General features: G+C 44.1%; 1 protein-coding gene across 4 annotated transcripts in view; it reads right to left on the minus strand.

Moving 5' to 3' along the window:
- The window catches only part of LHFPL3 (LHFPL tetraspan subfamily member 3), a 48,113-nt gene that overhangs the window by 10,752 nt on the left and 23,977 nt on the right, over positions 1-13,384 (minus strand). For 2 of the 4 annotated variants that reach the window (XM_069956138.1, XM_069956133.1), the window contains one exon: positions 7,965-7,991. The exons of the other annotated variants lie outside the window; for them this stretch is intronic. In XM_069956138.1, coding sequence (XP_069812239.1) covers positions 7,975-7,991 — 17 coding nt within the window. In that variant the 3' untranslated portion in view covers positions 7,965-7,974. The remainder of the gene's footprint in view (positions 1-7,964; positions 7,992-13,384) is intronic. 4 annotated transcript variants of the gene reach the window in all.

Consider the following 13,384-nt stretch of genomic DNA (forward strand, 5'->3'; position numbering starts at 1 on the left):
TCACAATTGAAGCCGCTCCGCAGCTTCAGTGTTTACTGCGCGTGCGCCGATTGTCTCGAACACGTATCCGGTTTACCACGCAGGCGCAGAAGAGGTGACGCGACCATCGCAACGGCGCCTGCGCGGGAATTCGTCAGAAGACTGAAGACGTCAATCAAGTTCCAGGAGGCGTGGATGGGCGGCGACGAGAAGAGGACCTCATGAATAAGTTGGACTCGTCCGTCGTTTCCTATGGACGTTGGACTCATCTCAGCTCATTACCATAATGGGCGGGAGAAGAAGAATCGGCGATTTCTCCGTGTCAACAACGGGATCCGGGACGGGACCGGGAGCGATGTGGTAAGTATATTGAACTTTATGTCACTGTATGTCAGTTTCTGCCGGGGGCTACGGGGTGAATGGTTCCCTTTAAGGTGATGTCCATCAGGCCGATACTGCAGTATTGCCCAGGTTGAACATGGCCTAAATCTACTTGTTCCTATGGGCACCTAAACCATTGTTTCATTGCACTGCATGCTGCACATAGTTTACACAACTGCAGCAAAAAAAAACAACCAAAAACAAAAACATGTGACCAATATGACATTTTCAGAAATAGAGGCTATTATTTAAGTCTTCTTCTATCTGTGCAGACAGCAATGCAGGGTACTTAAAGGGGTAGTGCAGCGGTAAAGAAATATTCACAGAATAACACGCATTACAAAGTTATACAACTTTGTAATGTATGTTATGTCTGTGAATGCCCCCGTTCCCAGTGTCCCACCACCCCCACCCGTGTACCCAGAAGTGTGGTGCGCTATACATACCTGTCACGTGCCGACTCGTCTCCGATCTTCAGTCAGTGATGTCGTCGTCTTCGGACGGCCAGGCCGAATCCCTCCGACCGTCCTGAGTGCCGGCCGCCCTCTGCTGCGTCATAGGCTGCTCAGCCGCGATTGGCTGAGCATAACTGTGCTCAGCCAATCGCGGCTGAGCAGCCGATGACTACATCACTGACTGAAGATCGGAGACGAGTCGGCACGTGACAGGTATGTATAGCGCACCACACTTCCGGGTACACGGGTGGGGGTGGTGGGACACAGGGAAGGGGGCCATTCACAGACATAACATACATTACAAAGTTGTATAACTTTGTAATGTGTGTTATTCTGTGAATAATTCTTTACCGCCGCACTACCCCTTTAAGGGGTAATCTCCCCTCCCTTCCTTGTGCAGACTTCAATGCAGGGCATGTATGAGTTAAGGCCCTATTCAACGGGCCGACTGTGAGAAGCAAACGAGCGCTCGTTCTGCGCTCATTGCCACCGCTAATACACGTGGCGGGTGAGTGCGGGAGGGGCCGTGGAAGGCTGCCTGGGTGATCGCTAGATCGTCCGGGCAGCCCATAGAGGATAGTTTCGGTCTTCTGCCGCCGCTCCTATACCGCGAAGCAATGGCAGCAGATCGCTGCTATCACAGTCGTTTGTCTTTCAACATGGTTAAAAGACAAACAACAGCAACGATCAGCCAACATGAACGGTCATGGCTAATCGTTGCCTTCCATTCTACGGGACGATTATCGGCCGTAACGGACAATACGGCCGATAATCGTTCCGTGGAAAAGGGCCTTTAATCTCCCCACCCCTGCTTTTTCCTCCTGTGCAGACTGTTATGCTGGGCACCTATGAGTTAATCTTCCTCCCTTCTTCCTCCTATGCAGACTACAATGCTGAGCACTTATCAGTTAACCCCTTTTCCCTTCCCCACCACTTATGGTGGGTTTACACAGGCAGATTTATCTGACAGATTTTTTAAGCCAAAGCCAGGAATGGTTTTGATAACAGGAGAAACCTCAGTCTTTCCTTTATGACCTATTCTCTGTTTATAATCTGCTACTGGTTTTGGCTTTAAAAATCTGACAGATAAATTTGTCTGTGTAAACGCAACATTAGCCCCCTATGTCCTCCTCACATGAACCAACCTTCTGCTGTAACATGATGCAGTAGCACTGTCAGTCGGGACTGAAAAAGGCAGGAATAGGAGAGTCTTCAAGGAAAAGGCTGCCTGCTACTACTACAGACACGTTAGCAGAAATAGAAGCAGGTTCATATGGAGGCCATAGGGGCAGTAAGCGCATGGGAAGGGGGATTAACCCATGGGTTTCCCTGTATTGCCCACTTCACAGGGCAAAGGGAAACATGACATGCACCTCCAGCCTGCAGCACCCACCAGTTGGTCCGCTCTCATCTTGCTTCAGGGCCATGTGCCCCGGCCCCTCATGGGACCCAGGTCACACTGCTCCTCCTTCACCAATGAGGATGCTCACACAGGCTGGCTGACAGTTTTCACTCGTCCCCTAGAGGTAACGTGGGCCCTGGCACTTGCCCAAGTAATCCAGTTGCTGACACTGGCCCTGTTTCACACAGAAAACCTCAACTACACCACTGATAAATTTCCCCCCATGTTTATTTTAATTTGCAAGTATTTTAGAGACAAGCATTGTGTAACCTTTCATTTGCTTCTAATGCAGTGAGACTTAGCCAGGGTAAACACGCAACTTAAATTGAACACCAGTTACAGCATATGACTTCAGTCAATCTGCTCTCTCAACTATGAATAAACCAACTGAAGTTGTTTTCTAGCCCTTGCTTAAAAGGGTTATCCAGCGCAACAAAAACATGGCCACATTTCCCCCTCTCTTGTCTCAAGTTCAGATGTGGTTTGCAATTAAGCTCTATTTACTTCAATGGAACTGAGTTTGAAACCCCACCCAATCTGGAGACAAGAGAGGGGGAAAAGTGGCCATGTTTTTGTAGCACTGGATAACCCCTTTATATTAGGGTACTTTTACATGTACAACAGACTTCCAGATATCCACAACAACATTGTGATATGTAATTGTGCTATGTTCACACACAGTAAAATACGGCCATAATTGAGTGAAAAAACTATTTTAAGTGAAAAATCAGTAAAAAAAAACAAAAAAAACCCTAAACAAAGGAAACTGATTTTTTTTCTGGGTCCTCTCCTGTTTTCTCTTTATACTGCCGCCAATGGACAAACTATTAGCAGCCAGGCTCATACTTGGTTTCAGACGTTACACAGATGACTTCCCCCTTTGCCAGTCACATCACATAATTTAAGGAGATCATCTCCATCACTGACACCATTGACTATGGATATGTGCTGACGTGTATATTTCTCAATGAACTAAGCTTTGCTGGTTGTAAAAACTTCATATTTAAAGGTTAGCTGGTTAGGTAAAATATATGTTGAATCAGCGCCCCTCCTGGAAACTAACAATTCATTCCGTACACGTCTTTACCTTTTATGTCTCCTTCCCTTAGTTTTGAGCATGCTGCTCTCAACCCCTTCTTCCCTTCCAAGATGACAGATGTAAACAAGTTACAAATAAAGCTGGCAATACCAGTCTAGCTCGTAGATCAGGACCAAGTGGCGCTGATTCCTCCTAGGTGGTGCCACCCAGAAAGCAAAAAAATGGGCCCATCAACCATCTACAAACAAAATAGTGAAGCTAGAGTGCCAAGGATCTAGAGAATGCACGGCTCTCAGCACAATTCCGGCGCAACACACCCTCTACTGCTTGCTGTCACAGAATAGTCCACCAGGGATTACTATTGAAGACCAATAATGCAAACTGAGTCACTGAGAATAGCTATATCACCTATTATCCTGCAACAGATAACCAAGATATCTTCTTTTTAATGCTGGGAGGGTTATTCTGAGGTCAATTTGCTAATGAACTCATTGTGATTAGACCTCCCAGCCTTACAAAGTTGCTACAAAGTGTAGATAGGGACTTGTTTACAATAGTCATCTCGGAAGGAAGGAGGGGGTCGAGAGCAGAGACAGCTTAAACACAATTTTTTGTGTCTTTAGCACAAAGCAGCAGGCTCAAAACTGAGGTAAGAAGAATAAAAAGGTAAAGACATGTATGGAACGAATTGCTAGTGTCCAAAAGGGGGATGATTCAGCATTAGACATGAGCGAAAGCCCTAAGGCTATGTGGAAAACATATCCATGTATTAATGTTTTCCAGACAGCTTAAGAGCTTTATCCAACTTCAGCAGCCCCCGCTATGCCAAATGCTCGGGTTCGGATAGACTCGAGCATGCTCGAGGTTCGCTCATCTATTCAGCATATATTTTATATAACCAGATAACCCCTTTAAGCCTCATGAGTTGTAAAAAATGTAATAGTTAGGCCTTTTATGTCAGCCCATACTGCTACACACTCTAAGATGTAGTGATCTGACATGATATTGCCTCTACCATTTGGACCCTGCAGTTAAATATGGCAGGATTTTTTACGCACTGATTTTTAATGTATTGTTTATGTATTGATGTGATTTACGGAGTATCTACACAAAACTACAGTATTTGTCATACAAACATTTGTAGAAGACAAACCTTTCTAGCTACTGTTTACTTTAAACCAATCTGTCCTTAAAATGCTGTTCCAATAGCCTTGTGGCTTGTCCAGGTGATTTTTTAGCAAACTGCAGACAGATCGCAATGTTTTCTAGAGAGAGGTGGCCTTCTGCCATGCTCACCATTGTTGTTGGGTGCCCTCTTGATTGTGGACTCATAAACATTAACATTATCTAATGTGGAAAAGGCCTTTGGTTGCCTAAAGGTTACCTTGGGTTGCTTTGTGACCCTGTACACTTGTATATGCTTTGGTTTTGGCATCTTTGTTGGTTGACCATTTCTGGAGAGGGTATAATGGTCTTGAATTTCCTGCATTTGTACACAATGTCACAAATTCATCAATCTGTGACCAAAATGTGTCCAATGAGTCCAAAGTCTTTAGATATAGATTTGTAAACCTTTCCAGCCTGATGAGCACCAACAACTCATTTTTGAGGGTCTCAGAAACCTCAGTGTTCATGCCATAATACTTCCTAAAATGTATAAGGTAATAATAGTGTTGTTCCGCGCTAAAAAGTTCCCATAATATAATAAAATGGTTAACTAATCCACATACTCTCTTCCATATATAGTTAAAAATAGAGTCACTCACCACATTGGTGTACTGGTTGTGCTCTGACTTGTAGTCCTCCGTATCAGCAGATACAGCATCCGATAGATTTAGTTTCTTTCAAATTCCTTTAAAGTCCACGGAATAGGTTAGGGTTCTCTACGTCCTTTGTAGTTGTTTGTAACTCCTTTGCAAAGCGTGCGCGTGAACCGCTTGCGTGGCGCGTGAACCGCTTGCTGGGATAATCCTGAACCAGGATTATCCCAGCAAGTGGTTCACGCGCTACCAGCCGGGGCGCACGCTTTGCAAAGGAGTTAAAAACAACTACAAAGGACGTAGAGAACCCTAACCTATTCCGTGGACTTTAAAGGAATTTGAAAGAAACTAAATCTATCGGATGCTGTATCTGCTGATACGGAGGACTACAAGTCAGAGCACAACCAGTACACCAATGTGGTGAGTGACTATTTTTAACAATATATGGAAGAGAGTATGTGGATTAGTTAACCATTTTATTATAATATGGTAACTTTTTAGCGCGGCACACTATTATTACCTTATACTATTGTTTTATTGAGTAGGAGCAGAAACCACTTGTTGGTAGCCTGCAGCTATACGGACACTGGTAACCTACGAGCTACTGTGTCTATCAGGAGCGCGGTTGTTTTTTATAAATTTTTTTTATACTTCCTAAAATGTGTTGCAAAGATCAGACATTGAAGGATTACTATTCCGGAGTTGCCACTTTAACGTGTCACTGTCATAAAAAATTTTTTTTTTGCAGAAATCAACAGTACAGGCAATTTTAAGAAACTTTGTAATTGGGTTTATTAGCCGAAAAATGCATATTTATCATGAAAAAGCAGTTTGAAGCTCTCCCCCCTGTCTTCATTGTTGCCTATGGAAGAGAAAAGAGGCTCCAAAACAGGACAACAAAGAGTTAATTTAAAGCTACATAACCAGGCTCTCTCCTCTGACCTCTCTGACCTCTGAATAGAGCTTTCAGCGGGTTTCATGTTGTGTAATCCTTCGTTCTCTGCTGCCGACTAATCCCCCTCCTCCCTCCCCCCTCCCCTCTCCATAGCACAGACAGGACCAGTCTGATTGAGATTTCCTGATTCTAAGCAGTGGATGACAGAAAGGAGAGGAGGGGGGGACCTGGGAAAAGTCTTTTTAAATGCAGATAATGGCATATTTGCCAAATAAATCCAATTACAAAGTTTCTTAAAATCGCCTGGACTATTGATTTCTGCAAAAAAAGAATTGAACGACAGTGACTCTTAAAGCAATGTAAAGTCCAGGAATCTTGAGTGCTGGTGGCTAACAGCCACTAGCACTTTACATTCCTTAATTCCCTTATAAATGCGTCAGGCACCTGGTTTCACTGCTGCTTAATGAGGCAACTCCAGCTGCCATTATCAATGAATCACCTACAGATTGTCACCCCATTGGTTTAAATCTAGTCTCTAAAGGTCCCCATACACCTTATTCTTTTGTTGGTGAGCAGTCGGTTTGGTCATAAGTGTAATGTGTATAGGGCACTCCCAGTCCACCAACAACAGACGATATTGGTGGAGATAAGGGTTGGACATGATTGAAACCCACCGCCCGACCCCTTTGTTCTCAGAGAGAGAATCCGAAGCCAGGCCGCTCTAACCCGCAGGCTGTGTTGAAATTTCCTGTGTATGGGGAGGACAGGGGTCCAAAACTGATAGCTGAACAATTGTTCAGCTGTCTGTTACTGAAGGTCTATGACCACCTTAATCTCACCTTCAAATTATCTGCTAAACTTTAGGCAACAGTTACACATGAATACAGCATATAGGCACAGCTCACCCCTAAATACTCTATACTGAGGTTAACCGGACAAACACATACTACCCAATACATCAAAACAAGTAAAACAACAGCAAGGGGTACTAGTCCTCAAAGTAACTTAAAGCGACTCTGTACCCACAATCTGACACCCCCCCCCCCCCCCAAAAAAAAACAAACAAAAAAACAAAAAAAACACTTTTAATCCAAGATCTGTCCTGGGGTCCATTTGGCAGGCGATGCAGTAATTGTCCGAAAAAACTACTTTTAAACTAGCAGCCCCGTGCCCAACGGACGTGGCCTAGATTGTGTATGCATTAGGCTGGCACACCCTCTCCGTCCCTCCTTCCCGTCCTCCTCATCATTAGGAATGCTCCAGGCAGATTGTCTCCTATTCATCAGCTGTGTGAATACTGAACATGGGCTGGATCGTTAAGGCACCTGTGAAAAGTTCAGACAGGAGAAAATGTTCCATGTGGGGAGGAGGGACGGAGGGGTGGTGCAAAGTTAGGGCAACACCTGCCCCAGGACAGATCTTGGATTAAAAGCAGCTATCTGAAGGTACAAGTGGTTTAGGAAGGGGGGGGGGGGGCAGATTGTGGGTACAGAGTCGCTTTAAATATGTAATATAGAACAGTGATTAAAATGCATTTACTGCAAATATATGGGACATCTGCAGGGCCCACGTGGTAACATTAAAAAAATAATAAAGATGTATATCTGTATGTGATATCTGATTGGGTTGCTAGGGGCAACTGAGCCAGTTTCACTTTATACCATGTTTGATAAATCTCCCCATAGTCTGTGGCCAATGTATGTGGCAGAAGTGTGCCCAGAAGTGAAAATGTAGTAATACTTAGTAATGACCCTGCAGGGTACTCCACAAGATGCTGCTGTGGTGTATAAGTGGTTGTTCCCAAGCAGCAAAAGAAGTTGTCCAAGTGACTTGTGGTTTTGTTTTATAATTTACAAAGGTTCATCAATTTGTTCCTGTTGGTTCAGGAGTTTATAAAAGTTGTAACACATAAAACATACAAAGTGTCTAACACTAGCATACAATATTAACAATAAGCCATGCAAATATAAAAGCAGAAGCACGTATAAACAATTCACAATGTGGTCATTGGTGTGTCATGCTTAGACATTTAATGGCCTTATACCGTACATACCTCACAAATTTTAGGCATTTCCATCATCTGTGAAGAAGGGAAAACATGCTTGTTAGGGTGTAACTTTGTTAGCAAACCAAATGTTGGGAAAATATAAATTTGTGCAAAACAGCAACCTGCTATCATTACTGTGCATGTATGTGTTTTATTACACTAAACAATTATATGTAAGAAACATATCTGGATCATAAAAAAACTCATTTAAATAACAGAAACTGCCACAATTTATATAGGTCTTGGTTTAAAGAAAAGTCCGAAGATAGTCAGAATTTCTAGTACTGAAACATTCCAGTTTTCTTACTGGGACAGGAGCAGTCACATCATCAGGTTAAAGGTGCCCATACACCCTATACTAAAGTTGGCTGAACCACCTGCCATCAGCAGGTTCGGCTAACAATAAAAGGTATATGGCTGCCCTCTGTCTCTCCACCAAAAGATTTGTAGTACAGTACAGTACAGTTATGCACCTGGGTACTAATAACCCACATACACATGTCCTAGGGGGAGTAACACTGGGAGAGTCGCTGGTAGAGAAGGATCTGGGTGTACTTGTAGATAATACTATATACATTAGGCAGGCACCACATACAATAACACCAGAGTGCTAGTCCTATCCAGACCCAGGACAACCATAGTAAACAAAAAAGAATTTGATCTGGAAAAACAAGGCCTGCACTTCCACAATATATTCAATAATCTTTATTTTAATCCAATCAAAAGACACAAAATTAAAAAAACTTTAAAAAACAAACACATGATCCTACCCCTGGCCCCAATAAGGCACAGTGAGAAACTGATCCACCTCACATAATAATACAGAGATACAGACCCTTGATGAAGTCCACGTGACGGAACGTGTGGGGTTAATCTGCCTGATCCATCCGTGAGATAGCACATGTAATTGTTTATATTAATTGTTTATCTATTTTCTCATTTGTATTTTTTCACTTTATTGTTTATTTCTTCTTCTCTCTTTAGGATATTGCTTTGTCCTATTCCATTACATGCACTTGCACTTTGTGGCACTTAATGATAAGTAACACACAATGTCATTAAAGCAGGCATAGACTCTCGGGACAGGGACATAATATTACCGCTTTATAAAGCCTTGGTGCAGCTTCATCTAGAGTATGCTGTTCAATTCATAGAAAGGATGCCCTAGAGCTGAAAAACGTAAAAAGGTGGGCAACTAAACTAATAAGGGGCATGAAGCATCTTACTGTAGTTATGAGGAAAGATGAAGGCCCCCTTTACAGTTCAGGACAATCCATCTAGATTTATTATCAGGAATTCCTGTCAGAATTTCCTGACCATAGGGTTGCATTTGGACTGACACCCTCCAGGATTTTTCCTGAAGTATGTCAGTTCAGGAAAATAGATCAGAAACCTGTGCTATTTTCGTCAGAAGTTCCTGAACAGATGCCCCCATAAAAGTCCATAGGAGCATCAGGAAATCCTGAAGGCACTCCTGATGATTGCCTGAATGTAAAAACTGATTACTGTAAGGAAATCCTGATGGTTTCCTAAAGCATCCAGATCAGGATGTGTGAAGAAGACCTAAAGGAATTAAATAAGTTTAGTCTTGAAAAGAGATGTATAAGGGGAGCTCTTATTAACTTAAGTATATAAATGACCACTACAAGAAATATGGGGAAAAGATAATCCAGGTTACCATGACCCCCCCGAGCCCCCCCCCCCCCAAAAAAAAAAAATAAAAAAAAATACAAGGTGGCTTCACTCTCTGGAGGTGACAAGCCTTCGTTACTATGAGAACCATGAATATATGGAACAGTCTACCCCTGGATCTGCCCGCAGCAAAAACAGTAGAGGGCTTCACTACAGGCTTAGACAAGTTCTTAGATCAAAATAACATATAACCTACCCATCATCCATCCCCTCCTTGGTTGAACTCGATTGCCATGTGTCTTTTTTCACCCGTACTATGTAACTATGGAATAACTGTTTTTATCTCTGTTTTTCTACCCAACCCCATTCTTGAAATAAAAAGATTTCAGTATCTGGTAACAAATCTACGCAATTATTTACAAATCTGCGTAAATTTCATAAGAATTACCCCACCCCAACCTAAGAATCACATTTTTTTTTATAGTTACCACTTATTGGGAAAAATTTACAGAATTGCAGCCAAGTAGTAAAATCCTTTTACCTTGGTACTTGTAGTTGGGGTACCAGAGGCTACTAAAATAAATATATAACCAAACTTTTTTTTTTACAAAATGCCCACTCTGGCACTCTGCTACTCACTCACCCAGCAATATGTACAAATGACAGTAATGCTTTGAGGAACCCCCCAACACACACGTTGTCATAGGTAAAGAACCCACTGGTTTTCTGTGAGATATTAAAAAAAAAAAAAAAAGTTCAGAGGCACTGGCTTTAGTAACCACAAAAGGTGTAGAAAAAGAAGACCTCTAGGATATTCTCAATAAACCAAGAAGAAGGATGATGGACTGTAAGGGGGCATTTACAAATTCCATAATTACAGTCCTTGCATGGACGATGTGCTATGGACTGGAATCTGTTCTGCATCGAGCCCTGAAACAGTTTAAATCTTTGTGCAACTGTACTAACATCAGCACAGCTGTGTCAGTACAGTAGCACACAGATTTAAACTGAATGATAATGTTTGGAGTCCCAAAGTCAGTTCTGTAGCATAGCATTTGTAATTATGGACCATGTACAAACTTTATTAACCATTTAGGTGGTTCACAGAAAACACCAAAAAGGATGAAATTAAAAAATTTGGGGGGAATGTATCATTGTTTGTGCACAGCGTACATGCTATTAAGCTGTTTGCCCTATTTTTGAACAGTTTACGCTGGTTGCGCAATTTTTGAAGTTTTTCACTCAGAGGGGGTGTGGTTTTATGTTAGCTACTTTTAAAGCCGGAATATGTGTAATTTTTTTTGTTTTGAGCAAAAATAATTGTGCAGCAGTACTCCAGTCAGACCCTGGTGTAGTTTGTTAGCCTTTTTTAGCACCCCAAAAAGTGCAAGACTTGTTTATCAAGGTCCATGTTCCTAATGATAATTTTAGGGCATGGACCAGAGATTTTTGTGCAGGAGATATTATTGTGCAAAATATACTATTTTTTATTATTATTATTATTTATTATTGCAGATTTTGCAGGAATGGTTTTAGAGTGTCATGCCACAGATGGAGAACCCCTGAGATACCAGTAGAGTGGGCTGGTATAGTGAGCACTGACACCCTACATCACATGGTGCAAGTTTTCCATCACATGGTGCAAAGTGAGAACTGCAATTTTTCTGCAAATATATGCCAATTAAGTGCATCATATGCTGTGTTCCGCTTGCGCCACAATATAAATTTAGGCCTCATTTGAAAATTTGTTATTTTATATATTTTTGCAACTTTTTTATTTTACTACTTTTGTACACTAAAAATATTTAAAAGGGTACTTCACCATATTTTTTTTCTTTTAAATCAACTGGTGACAGAGATTTGTCATTTACCTCTATTTAAAAATCTCAATCAAGTTTTCCAGTACTTATCAGCTGCTAGATGCCCTGCATGAAGTGGTATTCTTTCCCGTCTGGAGAGCAGGTTTTTTTTTTGTTTTGTTTTTTTGGGGGGGGGGGGGGGGGGGGGGGGGGGGGGGGGGAAATGACCCCTTTAAGGCTATGTTCACACTACGTAAAAGTACGGCTGTCAGTTTTCTGCGGCCGTAGGAAACCCTGTCAGTTCACACAGTGAAGTGAGTGGCTCCGGACGCTCGCTTCACTGTGTGCTATGGGAGGTTCTGATGCTGGTGCGCTCTGATGTGCACACATCAGAACCCTGCGGCCGAGAGTATAGCCTAAAGGTGTTATCTAGAGACTATAATTTACCACCTATCCACAGTATAAGTGATAAGTGATTGATTGGGTCTGACTGCTGGACCCCTACTGACAGGGGTGATTCTAGCCTCTCTGCTGCCCGAGGCGAACTATAGAATGAGGCCCCCCCCCCGTCAATCCGCCCACATTATAATCCACTACTGCCCCCCCCCCCCCACTGCTGTCCCCAATAAACATAATGTTTGGTCCCTTTCTGCACAGAGGATGTCAGGAGAGGAGGGGGCTGACTTTATAGGAGAGGTCCCAGCAGCACAGAGGATGTCAGGAGAGGAGGGGGCTAATCCTATAGGAGAGGTCCCAGCAGCACAGAGGATGTCAGGAGAGGAGGGGGCTAATCCTATAGGAGAGGTCCCAGCAGCACAGAGGATGTCAGGAGATGAGGGTGCTAATCCTATAGGAGAGGTCCCAGCAGCACAGAGGATGTCAGGAGAGGAGGGTGCTAATCCTATAGGAGAAGTCCCAGCAGCACAGAGGATGTCAGGAGAGGAGGGTGCTGATCTTTTAGGAGAGGTCACAGCAGCACAGAGGATGTCAGGAGAGGAGGGTGCTGATCTTTTAGGAGATGGTCCCCCTCTTCCCCCCTTATAGATGGCCCCCCTCTTCCCCCCCTTATAGATGGTCCCCCCCCCTTATAGATGGTCCCCCTCTCCCCCCCCCCTTATAGATGGTCCCCCTCTCCCCCCTCCCTTATAGATGGTCCCCCTCTCCCCCCTCCCTTATAGATGGTCCCCCTCTCCCCCCTCCCTTATAGATGGTCCCCCTCTTTCCCCCCCCTTATAGATGGTCCCCCTTTCCCCCCCCCTTATAGATGGTCCCCCTCTCCCCCCCCTTATAGATGGTCCCCCTCTTCCCTCTCTCCCCCCCTTATAGATGGTCCCCCTCTCCCCCCCCCTTATAGATGGTCCCCCTCTTCCCCCCCCTTATAGATGGTCCCCTCTCCCTTATAGATGGTCCCCCTCTCCCCTTCCCTTATAGATGGTCCCCTCTCCCTTATAGATGGTCCCCCTCCCCCCCTTATACATGGTCCCCCTCTCCCCCCTCCCTTATAGATGCCCCCTTATAGATGGTCCCCCTCTTTCCCCCTCCCTTATAGATGGTCCCCCTCTTCCCCCCCCTTATAGACAGTCCCCCTCCCGCCCCTCCCTTATAGATGGTCCCCCCCTTATAGATGGTCCCCCTCTTTCCCCCCTCCCTTATAGATGGCCCCCCTTATAGATGGTCCCCCTCTTTCCCCCCTCCCTTATAGATGGTCCCCTTCCCCCCCCTTATAGATCGTCCCCCTCTTCCCCCCCTACCTTATAGATGGTCCCCCTCTTTCCCCTCCCTTATAGATGGTCCCCCTCTTTCCCCCCTCCCTTATAGATGGCCCCCCCTTAAAGATGGTCCCCCTCTTTCCCCCCTCCCTTATAGATGGTCCCCTTCCCCCCCCCTATAGATGGTCCCCCTCTTCACTCTCCCCCTCCCTTATAGATGGTCCCCCCTTATAGATCGTCCCCCTCTTCCCCCCCTACCTTATAGATCGTCCCCCTCTTTCCCCCC

The sequence above is a fragment of the Dendropsophus ebraccatus genome, chromosome 1 (assembly GCF_027789765.1).
Source record: "Dendropsophus ebraccatus isolate aDenEbr1 chromosome 1, aDenEbr1.pat, whole genome shotgun sequence".
NCBI lineage: Eukaryota > Metazoa > Chordata > Amphibia > Anura > Hylidae > Dendropsophus > Dendropsophus ebraccatus.